Source organism: Lissotriton vulgaris, chromosome 11, assembly GCF_964263255.1.
Source record: "Lissotriton vulgaris chromosome 11, aLisVul1.2, whole genome shotgun sequence".
Lineage (NCBI taxonomy): Eukaryota > Metazoa > Chordata > Amphibia > Caudata > Salamandridae > Lissotriton > Lissotriton vulgaris.
This window is the reverse complement of record NC_141699.1, coordinates 349,092,477-349,106,096: the sequence shown is the minus strand read 5'-3', so window position 1 is coordinate 349,106,096 and position 13,620 is coordinate 349,092,477. Positions and strand designations below refer to the sequence as shown.

Below are 13,620 nucleotides of genomic sequence, written 5' to 3'. Positions count from 1 at the left end.
GTGAGTCCCTTACTCACTTGGCCACTGGATTCAAGATAGCCTGGCTGATGAGGATTATGAACCCGAAACCGGCCCCAGGATGCTTGTTTCCGGTCCAGGGAAGACATGGCTTGGCAGTTCGGACTATCCTTTATGTCTGGGCCCAGAGCATTTCGAATTCCTTTCTTGAGGGTGGTGAGAGTTGGTGTTTTGTAACAGGACTGCTGGCATGTGGAGCAGTAAGTTGGATGGTTCATCTTCCGGCTGTTTATATCTTTCGTTCCTTCAGAAGTTATTTTTTTGATCTAAAGGGCATGTCCTGTATTATTATCGGTCGTGTGAATTGTTGTCCCAGGGTACTGATTCTGTGAGTGAACCACTAGAATCTTAAAAATCTACAAACAATTCATGGGTTTTTATCTTTGGTCTGTATTCTTTTAAGTTTTAGAGGGGCAATATGGTCAATTATATTGTCAATTGTTTTAGATATTGTACAATTGTAAAGATCCGTAAGCTCACTGACGTCCGTCAGTTCAGAAAGGGTTAAAGTTCTTTCTCGCCTTGTATTGTTAGATTCTCTGAGTTCAGATCTCTGGTGTCTCTCACCCAATGTTTGGGTTTGATTGGTTGCAATTTTTTTTTTTTTTTAGGCTGATATTTGGAAAATGATGATGTGGTGATCAGACCAGCCACAAGGAACGAGTGAGATTGCTTGGATTGCATTTTCTTTGGAGATGATCCAGTCTAATGTAACTCCTTTGGAGTTGGTTGGTAGGGCACATGCTTGTACTAGTGAGTGGTTGGCTAGGAATTTTTTAAGAATGTTGACCTAATTATTTTGGATTTCATTCCAGTGAAGATTGAAGTCTCCTCGGAAAATATCATTGGAGTGAGGTTCTGAGTTAGTTGTAATCATTTCCATTAGCTGGTCTATGAAAGTTAGGTTTTTTGCCTAAGGGTGACAGAATGCATGTCATTTGTATACTTGCTTTTCTGTGAATCGTACTTTGAGCCCCAGGTATTAACATGAGCCTCTAAGGTCTGAGAGATGGTGATGTTTGATCTGTGGATACAGGCCACTCCTCTTCCCATTTTGTTTATCCTATCTAGTCTTACAATGTTATAGTTAGGTGGCACCAGCTGGTCTAGGCATGGGGAGGATGATTCAGATAGCCATGTTTCTGTTAGAATAGCCATGTCAATATCTTGGTTCATGACTAGGTCAGTAGTGTCAGCAGCATATTTCATTGCTGAGCGGCAGTTGATAAGTGGGCATGATATATTTTCAGTAGGGTTTTCTAGGTCAGAGTTGGAGTTGGGCCCCTCTGGGCTTAGTGCTATTTCTTTCAGGTTATTAGAGTTTGGTTTTCGGTGATTTGTATGAGTTATTCTGTTGACATTAATTGGGACCACTTGAATCTTCAGAACACTAATCTTATTGGGGAGGTTGGACGTCGTATCGTAAGAAAGTAGTAGGTTTTGGGTTTCAATGTCCGACAAATATATAAGGAAGATACGTGGATGGTAAATCCAATTCCAAAGAGACAGTGGGGTTGTGGTGAGCTAATTGTGGAGTGTGTATGCCGAATTTTGACTCTGGATAATTTTGACAAGATAACTTTCTAAGAGAAGTAGAGTATTTTTCATTTTCTTAATAGAGTTTCGCATGTCTGTAGCTATCCTTTATGTCTGGGCCCAGAGCATTTCTAATTCCTTTCCAGAGGGTGGTGAGAGTTGGTTTTTTGTAACGGGACTGCTGGCATGTGGAGCGGTAAGTTGGATGGTTCATCTTCCGGCTGTTTATATCTTTCGTTCCTTCAGAAGTTATTTTTTTGATCTGAAGGGTATGTCCTGTATTATTATCGGTCGTGTGAATTGTCGTTCCAGGGTACTGATTCTGTGAGTGAACCACTAGAATCTTTTAAATCTACAAACAAGTTTCCCCTGGTTTGTGTTTTCTCAACACATTAAACTAGTGATGCTTTTCAATTATAAAAATATGTTTTACTCATTCTACCTGAACTACTGCTCCTCCCTCTAAACCACAACCCCAGCCAATGCCATTGCTACACTGCAACATGGCTTCAATGCATGTAACAGATTACTTTTTCAACTTCATTTGTCCTACTCAACAATGACCTTGCTAACGTTTCTCTTTAAATTATAATTTCCATTACTTTGTATTGTCCTTAAAGGTATCCACAACTTGACTTCACATAATAAAATGTCCTTATAATGTGACTTCAGTCTCCTATGTCCTACATCTCAGATACTTCTTGAAAACCTTCAATTCCTTTGTTGCCTTTCCCTTAGAGCACCTTAGCTTTCCATTAATATGCCCAAGTTCTAAAAGCAACTTTCCATTTGTACTTCACCTACTCTCTCCCTCAACTTGATCTTAAAAATTATGCTATTGCTTTAATTTTCAAGACTTTCCCAAACCAGTAATTACCAAAATGCATAATAAAGTCCACTCCTCTTTATTTGTACCACAATTCTTAAGACTGTACATCAATGACATCAAGCCATAATTATGCCTATTAGCCATTTTCAAAGGCCTTCAAGCACAAGTATGCACAGATATTTATCCCTCCTTACCTCAGTGACTCCTTCCTTGGACTAAGAAGTCTGTGAGTGCTACGCCCAGGACCTGCATGAAATACGACAGGATAGAGAATGTTAGAAAAAGACCTAGTGGTAAACCTACTTCATTCACTAATCCCTCTTGCTACTGGCCAGAATCCCTAGATATTTCACTTAATGAGAAATTAACATTAGATGAGTTAAGATGGGAGGCAGGATAGACCAGCTATAATATTCAATCTGAAGGTAAATACAGATAGGAAGTAAGGTAAGTATTTGTATGCAAATCTAGGGCCCTAAAAAGGTGAGTAACCCTAGCCCTACAATATTAGTCCGCAAAGGGGGAGGCATGGGTGGGGCTGTAAGGAATATGCAGCTAGATAGAGTCTCTACAAGATAATAAATTACCAAAGGCAAGTAACTTGCTCTTCTGATAGACTTCTAATTGCAAATTCCTTACCTTTGAATTCGATACCCAAGCCATACCATCCCAGTGGTGGGTTGCAGACCAATATCCTATACTAGGAAGTCCTGCAGGACCGATACGGCAAAGTGCCCGTCCCTGTGGACCTGACCGTCTAGGCAGTAGTGTTTTGCAAACGTGTGCAAGGATGCCCTGAGCCAAGGTGTTAGACGCAGCCTTTCCTCTGGTGGAATGGGCCCTAAATCCTTCTACGGGCTGCTTCTTTGCCAGGGCACATAACAGATCTCGATGCAGAGAACGACTCAGCGAGAAATGGTCCTTTTCTGCACTGCACTGCACTTCCCTTCTCCGCTCCCACGTATCCCACAAAGAGTTGGTCATCCACGCGAAACTCTTTTGTGCGGTCAAGGTAGAACGACAATGCTCTTTTTGGGTTCACCCGGTGGAGACGCTCCTCTTCCTTAGAAGGATGCGGGAGAGCAAATAAGGTGGGCAACATGATGGACTGACCCAGATGGCAAGTGGTCAAAACCTTTGGAAAAAAGGATGCCCGGGTGCAAACCACCACCTTGTCCAGAAAGTACATAAGATAAGAAGGCGAGCAAGATAACGCCTGCAGCTCACTCACCCTCCTGGCTGATATAATCGCCACCAAGAAGACTGTTTTGATGGTGATCCGACAGAGGGAACAATTGTGTAAAGGCTCAAAAGGAGCACCCATCAGGTAGGTGAGGGCCAAATTAAGATCCCACTGCAGTATAACAAAGGGCGTAGGTGGAAACAGGTGAGCCAGCCATTTTAGAATTCTGTGTACAATGGGAGATTTGAAGAGAGAGGGCTGGTCTGGCAGCCACAAAAAAACAGACAGAGCAGAAAGGTAACCCTTGAGAGTTCCCAAAGCAGAGCCCTGTTGGGCAAGTGTCAGAATGAACAAAAGGACAGTAGAAAGAGAAGCAGAAAGATAGTCAATAGACCTTTCTGTACAGTATAATACAAATTTCTGCCCACGGTAGGTATATAACTTCTTAGTGGAGGGCCGCCAGAACATTACAGACTTCTGGAGGAAGGTCAAAAGCTATCAACTGTTGTCGCTCAATGTCCACGCATGGAGGTGCAGAGTTGACAGGCTCAGGTGGAGAACCATCCCCTGCTGCTGCGACAGAAGATCCTCCCGAAGGGGAAGCCTGATCGGAGGGTCGATTCTCAGAAGCTCTGGTTACCAGACTCTCCCTGCCCACTCCGGAGCCACAAGGATTACTTGGCCCAGGTCACTCCTGATCTTCTTCAGAACCATGGGCAGGAGTGGTATGTGGGAAATGGCATTCAGAAAGCCTGAGCTCCACTCATGGTGAAAGGCGTTGGCGAGCGATAGCCGCCTTAGAAACTCCAGCGTGCGGTACTGCTGACAGAACCAAGGTTCTCACCATTGATTAAAGAGACCTTGTGCCACCACTGACTGGAGATGCCATTCGTGATCCGCTAGGCATCGACGGCTGAGCGCGTTCGCCTTGACGTTCAGAGAACCTGCCAGGTGTTGAACCACTAGGGTTATTCCCTGCTGTTCCAGCCATGTCCAGAGACGCAGGGCTTCTCGACAAAGGATTTACGACCCCACCATGCACTGATTGTTGCAGTACACCATGGCAGTTGTGTTGTTCATGAACACTTGCACTAGCTTATCCTTGACAGTGGGAAGAAATGCTTTCAATACCAATTAAATCACCCGGAGCTCCAACAAATTTATGTGGAGCCCTGTGTCTGCCAGAGGCCAATCTCTACTGATCTCCACCTATCCCAGATGACCAGCCCATCCCAGAAGTCACAACTGTGAGATCTGGTTGGGGAAGGGAGATGGGTCTGCCATTGACCGAATTGTGGTTCTTAAACCACAACTGCAGATCTCTTGCAGTTCCTTCCGAGATCTGGACCATGTCGGTGAGATTTCCTTGATGCTGTGTCCACTGGAACTTAAGGCCCCACTGCAGAGCCTGCATTCACCACCTGGCATGCTTTACCAGCAGGATGCAGGAGGGCATGAGGCTCAACAGCCTCAGAGTCAGTCTCACCGAAATCCAGAATAGAGGCTGAAACATCGGAATCATAACCTGAATATCCTGGACTCTCTGCTCAGGAAGGATAGGCCCAAAACTGCACTGTGTCCAGAACTGCCCCAATGAAAGGGAGCATCTGAGAAGGAGTCAGGTGTGACTTCGGCACGTTTATAGAGAACGCCAGCGAATAAAGGGGGTCTGCCATAGTCTGAAGGTGGGAGATGACTGTCCTGGTCAAGAACGCCTTCAACAGCCAGTCGTCGAGGTAGGGTACGATTGACACCCCTAACCTGCACGGATGAGCTGCGACCACCGCCATCACCCTGGTGAACACCCGAGAGGCACTAGTAAGGCTGAAGGGGAGCACGGTAAACTGAATGTACTCAGGCCAACCTTGAACCGCAGGTAACGCCAATGGCCCAGCAGGATAGGGATGTAAAAAAATACACGTCCTGCAGGTCCAGCGCTACTTAGTACTTACAGTACTTCTTAGTCTAGGGCAGACAAGACCTGCCCCACAGTGAGCAGCTTGAACTTCTCCTTCTTGAGGACGAGATAGACGGTCCGAAGATACAAAGTGGGCCGCAACCCTTTGTTCTTCTTCGGAATCAGAAAGTAGCAAGAATAACAGCAACTGTCTACTTCTGAAACCTGGACCCTTTCTATAGCTCCCTTGGCCAATCGACCTGTAACTTTCTCTTGGAGCAACCTTGAATGACCCTCCATCAGCCGTTCCTGATTTGGCAGAATGGGAGGAGAAAAGAGAGCAAAGGCAGAGAATAGCCCTCCTTGACGATCTGCAAGACCCACTTGTCTGATGTTATGGATCTCAAGTGGGGGAGACGATGACAAATTCTCCCACCAACTGTGGTAGTATGGTCTTGCAGAGTCAGCCTATGAATGCTTGGAGGCTGCAGCTACCAGGGGTAGGGTGGCTGACGACTTCTGGCCTCCATTCCTGGAACGGAATGCACCGCATCCACATCCATTCGCGGCTTGGGCAGTCTGTGTAGGACAGTGGCTGGGATAGGGCTGACACGACTGGAAACCCCTTCCGTTGCCACGAAAGGGGCGAAAGAAAGACTGGCCACGAGGAATGGAGGAGAGGCCCAAGAATCTGCCTGTAGCTCAAGAGTCCTTAAAGCTGACCAGGGCTTAGTCTGCCTTTTCTCAAACAAGAATGGTTCCATCAAAAGGTATGTCCATCAGATTATCTTGGACATTGCCTGAGATGCCAGTTGTCCTAAGCCAGGCGTGGCGTCTCAAGGCCACTTTTGCTGAAACTAATCTGCCAGCGAATCTGTTGTATCACTGTGTGGTGAATTTTGCTGCTTCTCTCCCATCCTTGATTGCCTGGGAGAGCACAGGCCAGGCCTCCTCTGGGACTTGTGGCAGTACTTTCGCAACCGTCTCCCAAAGGGAAAGGGAGAAACAGCCCAATAGGCATGCCATATTCACCGACCACAATGTCAGGCTGGAGGAAGAAAACAACTTCTTTCCAAATGAGTCCAGCCTCTTGGATTCCCTATCTGAAGGGGCGGGAGGGAACATGTCCTGGGACGTAGCGGCCTGCACCACCAAACTTTCTGGGCTGGGGTACTGGCTGAGGATTTTGGGTTGCCCTGGTGCTGGGCGGTTGTGGCATGCAATCGTCCTATTCACAGCTTGGACTTAGGCTTGGACCACGTGCCCAGAAGGACGTCCGCAAGTGCCTCATTAAAGGTCAAAAAAGGGTACGGAAGTGAAAGCCCCTGGTTGAAGCACCTCAGTCAGGGGATTAGTCCTGACCTGCACTGAGGGCAGTTCTAGTCCAAGGACCTCAGCTGCCCTCTTTACCTCCATTGCATAGGATGCCCCCTCCTCAGTGGCTACTGTTGGCGGAGAAAGCATGCCAGTATCTGGGGAAGTGTCCAGCCCACTGGCCTCACCAAGTTCCCCACACCTGTCCAAATTCTCAACAGACACACCCTGGTGTTCTAGAGGGTTCATAGACCCCTCCCATTCCTCTCCTAGGCCTAGCACATCTTCAAAGTGCTGAGGCCACAATATAGAACCTCTGAGTTCAATCGGCGCCGTAATCTGCGTCAAGTGACATTGTTCTTGCTCTGTGTCGTCGAGGATGAGGATGGGGCTGGTGCTACCGATGGGCACCGCAGCAGTCACGGACTTCGGGTCCGACGCCAAGGAAGGTCGCGTAGGCACAACCGGAGTAGGCCGGATTCAAGATCGGATCTTTGAGGCCCCACCGACACTGTGGCCGGCACTGATGGCGTCAAACTCCGTCGGGACCAGAGGGCTCACCAGCAGGGTCGTTCCGCTCAAATACGCGGCATGTGGCCTCGTAAAATTGTTTTATTTGAGCGGGAGTTGTTTCCGCTCCCAGAAAAGGGGGGAGGCGCAAAGTCCACTCAGGCACCTTCTCCGCAGAACTGTGCCTAGAGCGTTGGTGCTCTTTACCTCTCTCATCAATGGACGACAGCCGAGGTGAAGTTGAAGTCCACTTGGACTTCTTCTTATGCCTCTTACCCGAGTATCCCATGGACCTCAAACGGGAAGAAGAGAACTTAGGGCGCCGGGAGTGGTCCAGCGACCTCCTCTTCTTCGATCAGGACCTTTGCGGAGTTTCGCTGGAAGGTGTTGACTACCGAGCCGCGAGGAGCTTCATTGATCGCTCCCTCAAGGCCTTCAGAGCCATGGCCCGATAGTCCAAGCGCGACTTTGAGTTGTGGTCGCACTCGAGACACCAAAGACAGATGAGTTTGTGATCGGTGACCGAAATCATGCTGGGGCAGGCACCACAAGGCTTGAAACTGGTCTTCCTCTGAGACATCCCTCGCTCACAAAGTGGAAAAATGTTTGAATTCAACAAAAGTCGAGAAAATATCTCCCAAAAAGCGACAGAGGGGTAGCTCTTCCCAGATCAGCGCTTAACTAGCGCAGAAAGAAAATAACTGGCGTCCGAGTGCCAGGGTGGTGCCTATGTAGGCACCGCAACGTCATAACCGACGCCGGCCACATCATGCAGGGCCGAATGGAGCCACCCGATGCCACACGCAAGGGGTATTGCTCAATAAAAGTTTACGGATCCAGCCTGACACCTGGGAAATTCAAAGGCAAGGAATCTGCAGCTAGAAGTCTCTATCAGATGAGCTCAATTTTCTTGACCAATGCAGCACCCCTGTTATATCAATGGACGCGTTTGGAAAAAAATGCCAGGTCAGTGGTGTTGTTAAAATATGGCAAACTGACTGTGGCTGGGCCAGAGGGTGGCGGACATACTTAAAATGAGGCTTTTATTCTGAGACAGAAAATGAGAAAAACTTGGTAAATATATGGATTTTTGCTTTTTATGGCATGCACCTAGTACTGCAGTTGAAACCATAGAGCTGAATAGTTCAGCTTCTGCATGCTAGTTGATTGACAGTGCATTTCAGTTGGAATCCATTCTCAAAGATATAGGCTGGCTTACCTTTCCTGTCATCTATTGCTTTCCGGAAGTGGGCACGCACTTTCTCCGTCCTCACAGAATCAAGGTCACTGTCGATAACCACACTGTCAAAGTTCAACACTGGAACCCCTAGGAAAATAACAGAAGATCATAAACATCTGGGCTTAAAAGAAAAAAGTACATCTACATTTATCAATTGTCCTACAATGCTTGTGTGTGGTGTGCAGTTGTTGATCAGGTAGTGTGCAATCTTCTTGAAATGGTGAAATGGGCAAAGTAGCACTAGCCCTCCCTTACCTTCCCCGACAAACTAATCATAACATTGTTCATCGTTTAGAAGGACATATGGGGTAGACTGCCATGTGGATCTTATGTATACGTATTCGACAATGGGGTCCATCCAAGGGTTCTGATGTATAGTTGCCGTGTGTCTTGGGCATAAGGACGTAAAATGGACAGGCCAGCAATCCTGGCTAATGCACCTAGTCATACACGTATTGGTCCATCACCAAGCACCTGCAACATGGGGAGATCATGATTTTCTCATCCTGCCAATGGATGCATAGTGTACTTCTAGCACAAAATTACATTGAGCACCCCCCACCAGACATTCATCACCTGATAACATCTAGATAATTCAGCATCTGTCTGACATGAAACCAGATGTAAAAAACATTTTTGCATGCACAAAAATTCCACTTGGGAGTTTGTGACTGCAACCAAGTTTCTGGCCATGCACAACCCCATCGTAGGTGTTAGTAAAGTTTTACCAAATGCTAAAATGAATAAGCCACTGGGTACAGATAGTAACTCATTTGCAAGAGAAGGTGTGTCCTTTAAACCCGTTCCATTTGTGAATTAAGTAAAATGTCTCTGGAGGAGTAGGCAGTGGTCCAGGGAACCACTGCCAGCTTTCAGAGAAATGTAAAAAAAGGAAGAAAACGAATTTTTAATTCGGACCAGTTCCCTTTAAAGTTTTTTGTTGTTGTTTTTTTAATGACCTCAATTAAAAAAGAAATCAGGCATGGTGGTTGTTAGAAATAGGGGTCTCTAGTTGGCAGATATAAGTACCTTTGTCCAAGTAGGGACCCTTCTTCCTAGTCAGGGTAAGGGGGATACACTTCTAAAAAAAGAACCCTGCTCATCCCCTTGGTAGCTTGGTATTAGCAAATAGGCTTATCTAAGATGCAGTGTGTAAAGCACTTGGAAACACATACAGTAATACAGTGAAAACACTACAAATGGACACCACACCACTTTAGAAAAATAAGTAATCTTTATCTAAACCAAATAAGACCAAAACGACAAAATTCCACAATGCAGTAACAAAAATATGACTTACAAATGATAGAAATAGTTTAGTTCAAAGCAAATTGCAGATGCAACACTTTTCACACAAAATACCTTGGATGCGTCGCGCGCACAAACAAAAAGGGTCGCAGGGAAGGTGATGCGTTGGTTGCTTACACTCAGGGAAGGTGATGCGCCCGTTCCTTTTCCCTGGGGGAGGTAACTCGTTGGTTCCTTACTGCTGTGCAGGGGAGATGATGCGTTGGTTCCTTACGAGAGAGGAGGTGTTGCGCCGGTTTCTTACAGGGTGGGGAGGTGATGCATCAGTTTCTTACTGCGTCTCCCAACAATGCGACGGACTTGGCGCCGCAATACGACTATCTGGGACATTGCATGGTTTCTTGCAGTCGCACAGCAGGGCTTGCGTGAGAATCTGTGCGGTGATCTCGGACTTTGGAGACCGGTGCACTCAATGCGGCATGCTGCGATTTCTCAAGCCGCGGGCAGGCGCTGCAATGATTTCTTCGGCGATGCACCGGAAACAGGTGCAGATGTGTCATGCTTCTCATTGTTGCGTTGCTTTTCCAGCTACCAACAGCCAGAACAACCTCCAGAGGACCAGAACAGTTACAAGCACCTCTTGGCAGGTCAGGACTCCCAGCAAGGATGTTCAGGGGAGCTGGGGGTGAAGACTTTGTGTCCCTGAGACTTCAGAAGAGGAGGCAAGTACAGTATCAAGCCCTTGGAGATCTTCCTCAATAAGGGGGCACAGCAAACAGAAAAGTCATTTTCCCTTTCCATGGCAGAAAGTAGCCATTGTAGGCCATCCTTAGACAGCAAACAGGGGTAGTATTCCGACTCGGTTTCTCCAGCTCTTCTCCTTGGCACAGGTTCCTCTTGAATCCAAGCAAAGATCTAAAAGTCGGGCCCCTCTTTTTATACAATAAAATCCATTGTTCTATGTGGCAGAGAAGCTCTTGGCCCAGCCAGAACCGGTTCTGTCCTCTCTGGTGTAGCTTCCCGGCAGGAGGTGGAGACAGCATTGTCCTTGGCAGACCAGGCCCATTCAGGTGTGAAAGAAATCTCCTCCCCCTATTCTGAATGCAGCCCAGGTCTATTCAGCCCAGCCCTGACTCACCCTGGGAAGGCAGGACAGACTTACTCCCCCCCCCCCGCCCCTCCAAGTAGCTGTCTGAACAGAATGCATATCCCCAGCCCGTCACTCCAAAGACAGACAGTCAATACACATCCTAGCAGAGGCACACTGGATAGTTAGGCAAGAAAATACCTACTTTATAAAAGTGGTATTTTCAAACCCAGAATGTGGAAATCACCCTAACTAAAAGATGCATCTTAACATTCTGAGTTCAGGCATATCAAACTTCATTTTCCCATCTTGTTCCCATGGGCAGAAATACTCATAAGATGTTATAAGGAAACTCCCCATTCTATCCTATGGGGACAGATAACCTTACAATAGTGAGAAACGAAATTGGCAGTATTTCACTATCAGGACATGCCACACACATCAGGCCATGCCCTACCTTTCACATACACTGCACCCTTCCCACGGAGTACCATCGGCCTACCTTAGGGGTGACTAACATGTAAGAAAAGGGAAGATTTTACTTGCCAGGTAGACATGGCAGTACTAGACTGCACACATGCACCGCAATGGCAGGCGTGAGACCTTGTTGCAAAGCTGCTTGTGTAGGTGGCACAATCAGTGCTGCAAGCCTACTAGCAGCATTAGATTTACAGGTCCTGGACACACACAGTGCACTGTACCAGCTTAACAGTAAACCATATAAACCAATCATGGAAACATCAATCCGTAACCTCAATTGACAAAAGGAGCACTTGCACTTTGGCACTGAACAGCAGTGGCAAAGTGCCCAAAGCATCTAGACCAGCACAACTAACTCCAACATACAGCAAAAACACAAGAGGTAAGGCAAAAATACAGGGGAGACCCACGCCAATGATGCCAGGTCCAACAGTAGTCTGCAGGTTCCATTCCTGTGACTCTGGGCAATTTGATAGCAATTTGCAACATACCTAATGAATATGAATTAGGTAGTTTGAACGTTACTCAATCCAAATCCTTATTTTGAGAACTAACCCATAACTACAAAGGTTGGTTCATAAAATAAGTCACTGGTTGCAAAAAACTGGCTGTAAATTGCAAACACCTGTTTTTACTAGAACTTTCTTATGTCTGGCTCATGCAGTCTAACAGGAATTTGAATTAGTCTCCAAAGGCAAGTAAGTAAAAGAGAAGGGTTGGTGACATGCCATTCCATCTCAGGTACTAACAAAACAAATCTGTTCCGGATCATGTCTAGAAATCTGTTACTCAACTTTTTGCTTGTATTTGTTAGCTATTTATCATATACATTGTTAAGTAACTCGCATGATGTTGTAGTAACAGGCCTATAAAGTCCATGATATGGAACCTACAGAATCTGGCAAATAGTGCATACAGGTGATCACCCTTATGCAGCTAATCTGCTATGTGCCTGAATAGTGCAGGCATACTCCCAAACATGGTGTCATGTATGTGGAACAGCCTAGGGTCCCATATGAATAGCAGAACCCGTAAGGGTTTAATAATGACCTATATCTGTGCATGCATACACACACGTATAGAGGCTACAGAACAGGAAACTGTATATTATTGTCCAATAATGACGGGAGGGGTATGGACACACACACACATAATATAGAACAGGAAACAATGTATTATTGTAAGATATTGCCATTGAGGAGTTACAGTGAAGTAATAAACCACAAGACCAAAGTCTATGTTGGGTCATCTGAATTTTACCAGTTATGTTTTTTATATGACATGTTTACATTGGTGCAGTAAGCAAGAAAAATATTAATCACGAATGTGGGTAAAAAACCAAGTGAAATACTGCATTATATTGCTAGGGTGGCTATAGTAAAAAGAAGAGAAAACTGTTCAGAATAAAAGGTTAACTTCTTGTAGTCCTGGTTCTGCATCACAGAAATTTTCATTGAATTCATAAACAATAAAAGAAAATCCTGACAGCTTGTGTGGTTGAGCACTTTCAAAGATCTATTGTCGATGGAAATGTCACACAGTGTCTATCTGTCCTTATGATGAGCAACACCCAGTAATACCTATGAGGGGCATTATTTTCCTGGCAATCCAATATTGAAGCTTAATGAGCAGTTTCAAGCCTACATTGCAAAATCTGATGTGTAAGAAAGGTTTATATGAATGGGAAAATGCAGCCTGGTGGATTTCATTGAAAGATGAAAAAAGGGCCCTCTCTTCAAGACTTCAATGGTTTCCACGAGCCATGATGCACTGCACTGGCAGTTAACTCACAGAGCCAGCTCTATTTTTTCTTTTTTACGATAACATCGGGATACATGTAGCTTCATATTTGCTTTCCAATGCCCAAAGTACCAAGCCAGGGAAGCGGGTGGATCATTTATAACTTTAATTAAGATTCCTACAACGCTAAAGCTTTTCTTCAGCATTGTAGGATCTTGACTGATAGTCACAAATATAAGAATAGAGTAGCAAGCTACATTAAAAAAAATTAACAATCAGAAGGTAACTGGTAGGCAACAGCAAAGAAACAGAAATAACATTGGTCCTAAGTGTACAGATGATAGACTGACAAAAAAGAAATTATCTATGTAAAGAGATTTCTCAAGGTTTTCTGACACATTCCTACATCTGCTTGAGTGTCTGAATGTAGCAATAGTGTCTTACGAGTGTGTATATGAAAAACCAGGTTGGGGCCTTACAGATGTTAGCAGTTGGTATATTCCTGATCTAAGCGGTAGTAGCTGCTTTTACTCCCATA

At 45.6% G+C, this 13,620-nt stretch overlaps 1 protein-coding gene across 1 annotated transcript in view; it reads right to left on the bottom strand.

Moving 5' to 3' along the window:
• The window catches only part of LOC147679750 (uncharacterized), a 427,474-nt gene that overhangs the window by 321,105 nt on the left and 92,749 nt on the right, over positions 1–13,620 (bottom strand). Inside the window, exons 6-7 of the mRNA XM_086942472.1 lie at positions 8,507–8,614; positions 2,578–2,629 (exon numbers count right to left, since the gene is read on the bottom strand). Coding sequence (XP_086798598.1) covers positions 2,578–2,629; positions 8,507–8,614 — 160 coding nt within the window. The remainder of the gene's footprint in view (positions 1–2,577; positions 2,630–8,506; positions 8,615–13,620) is intronic.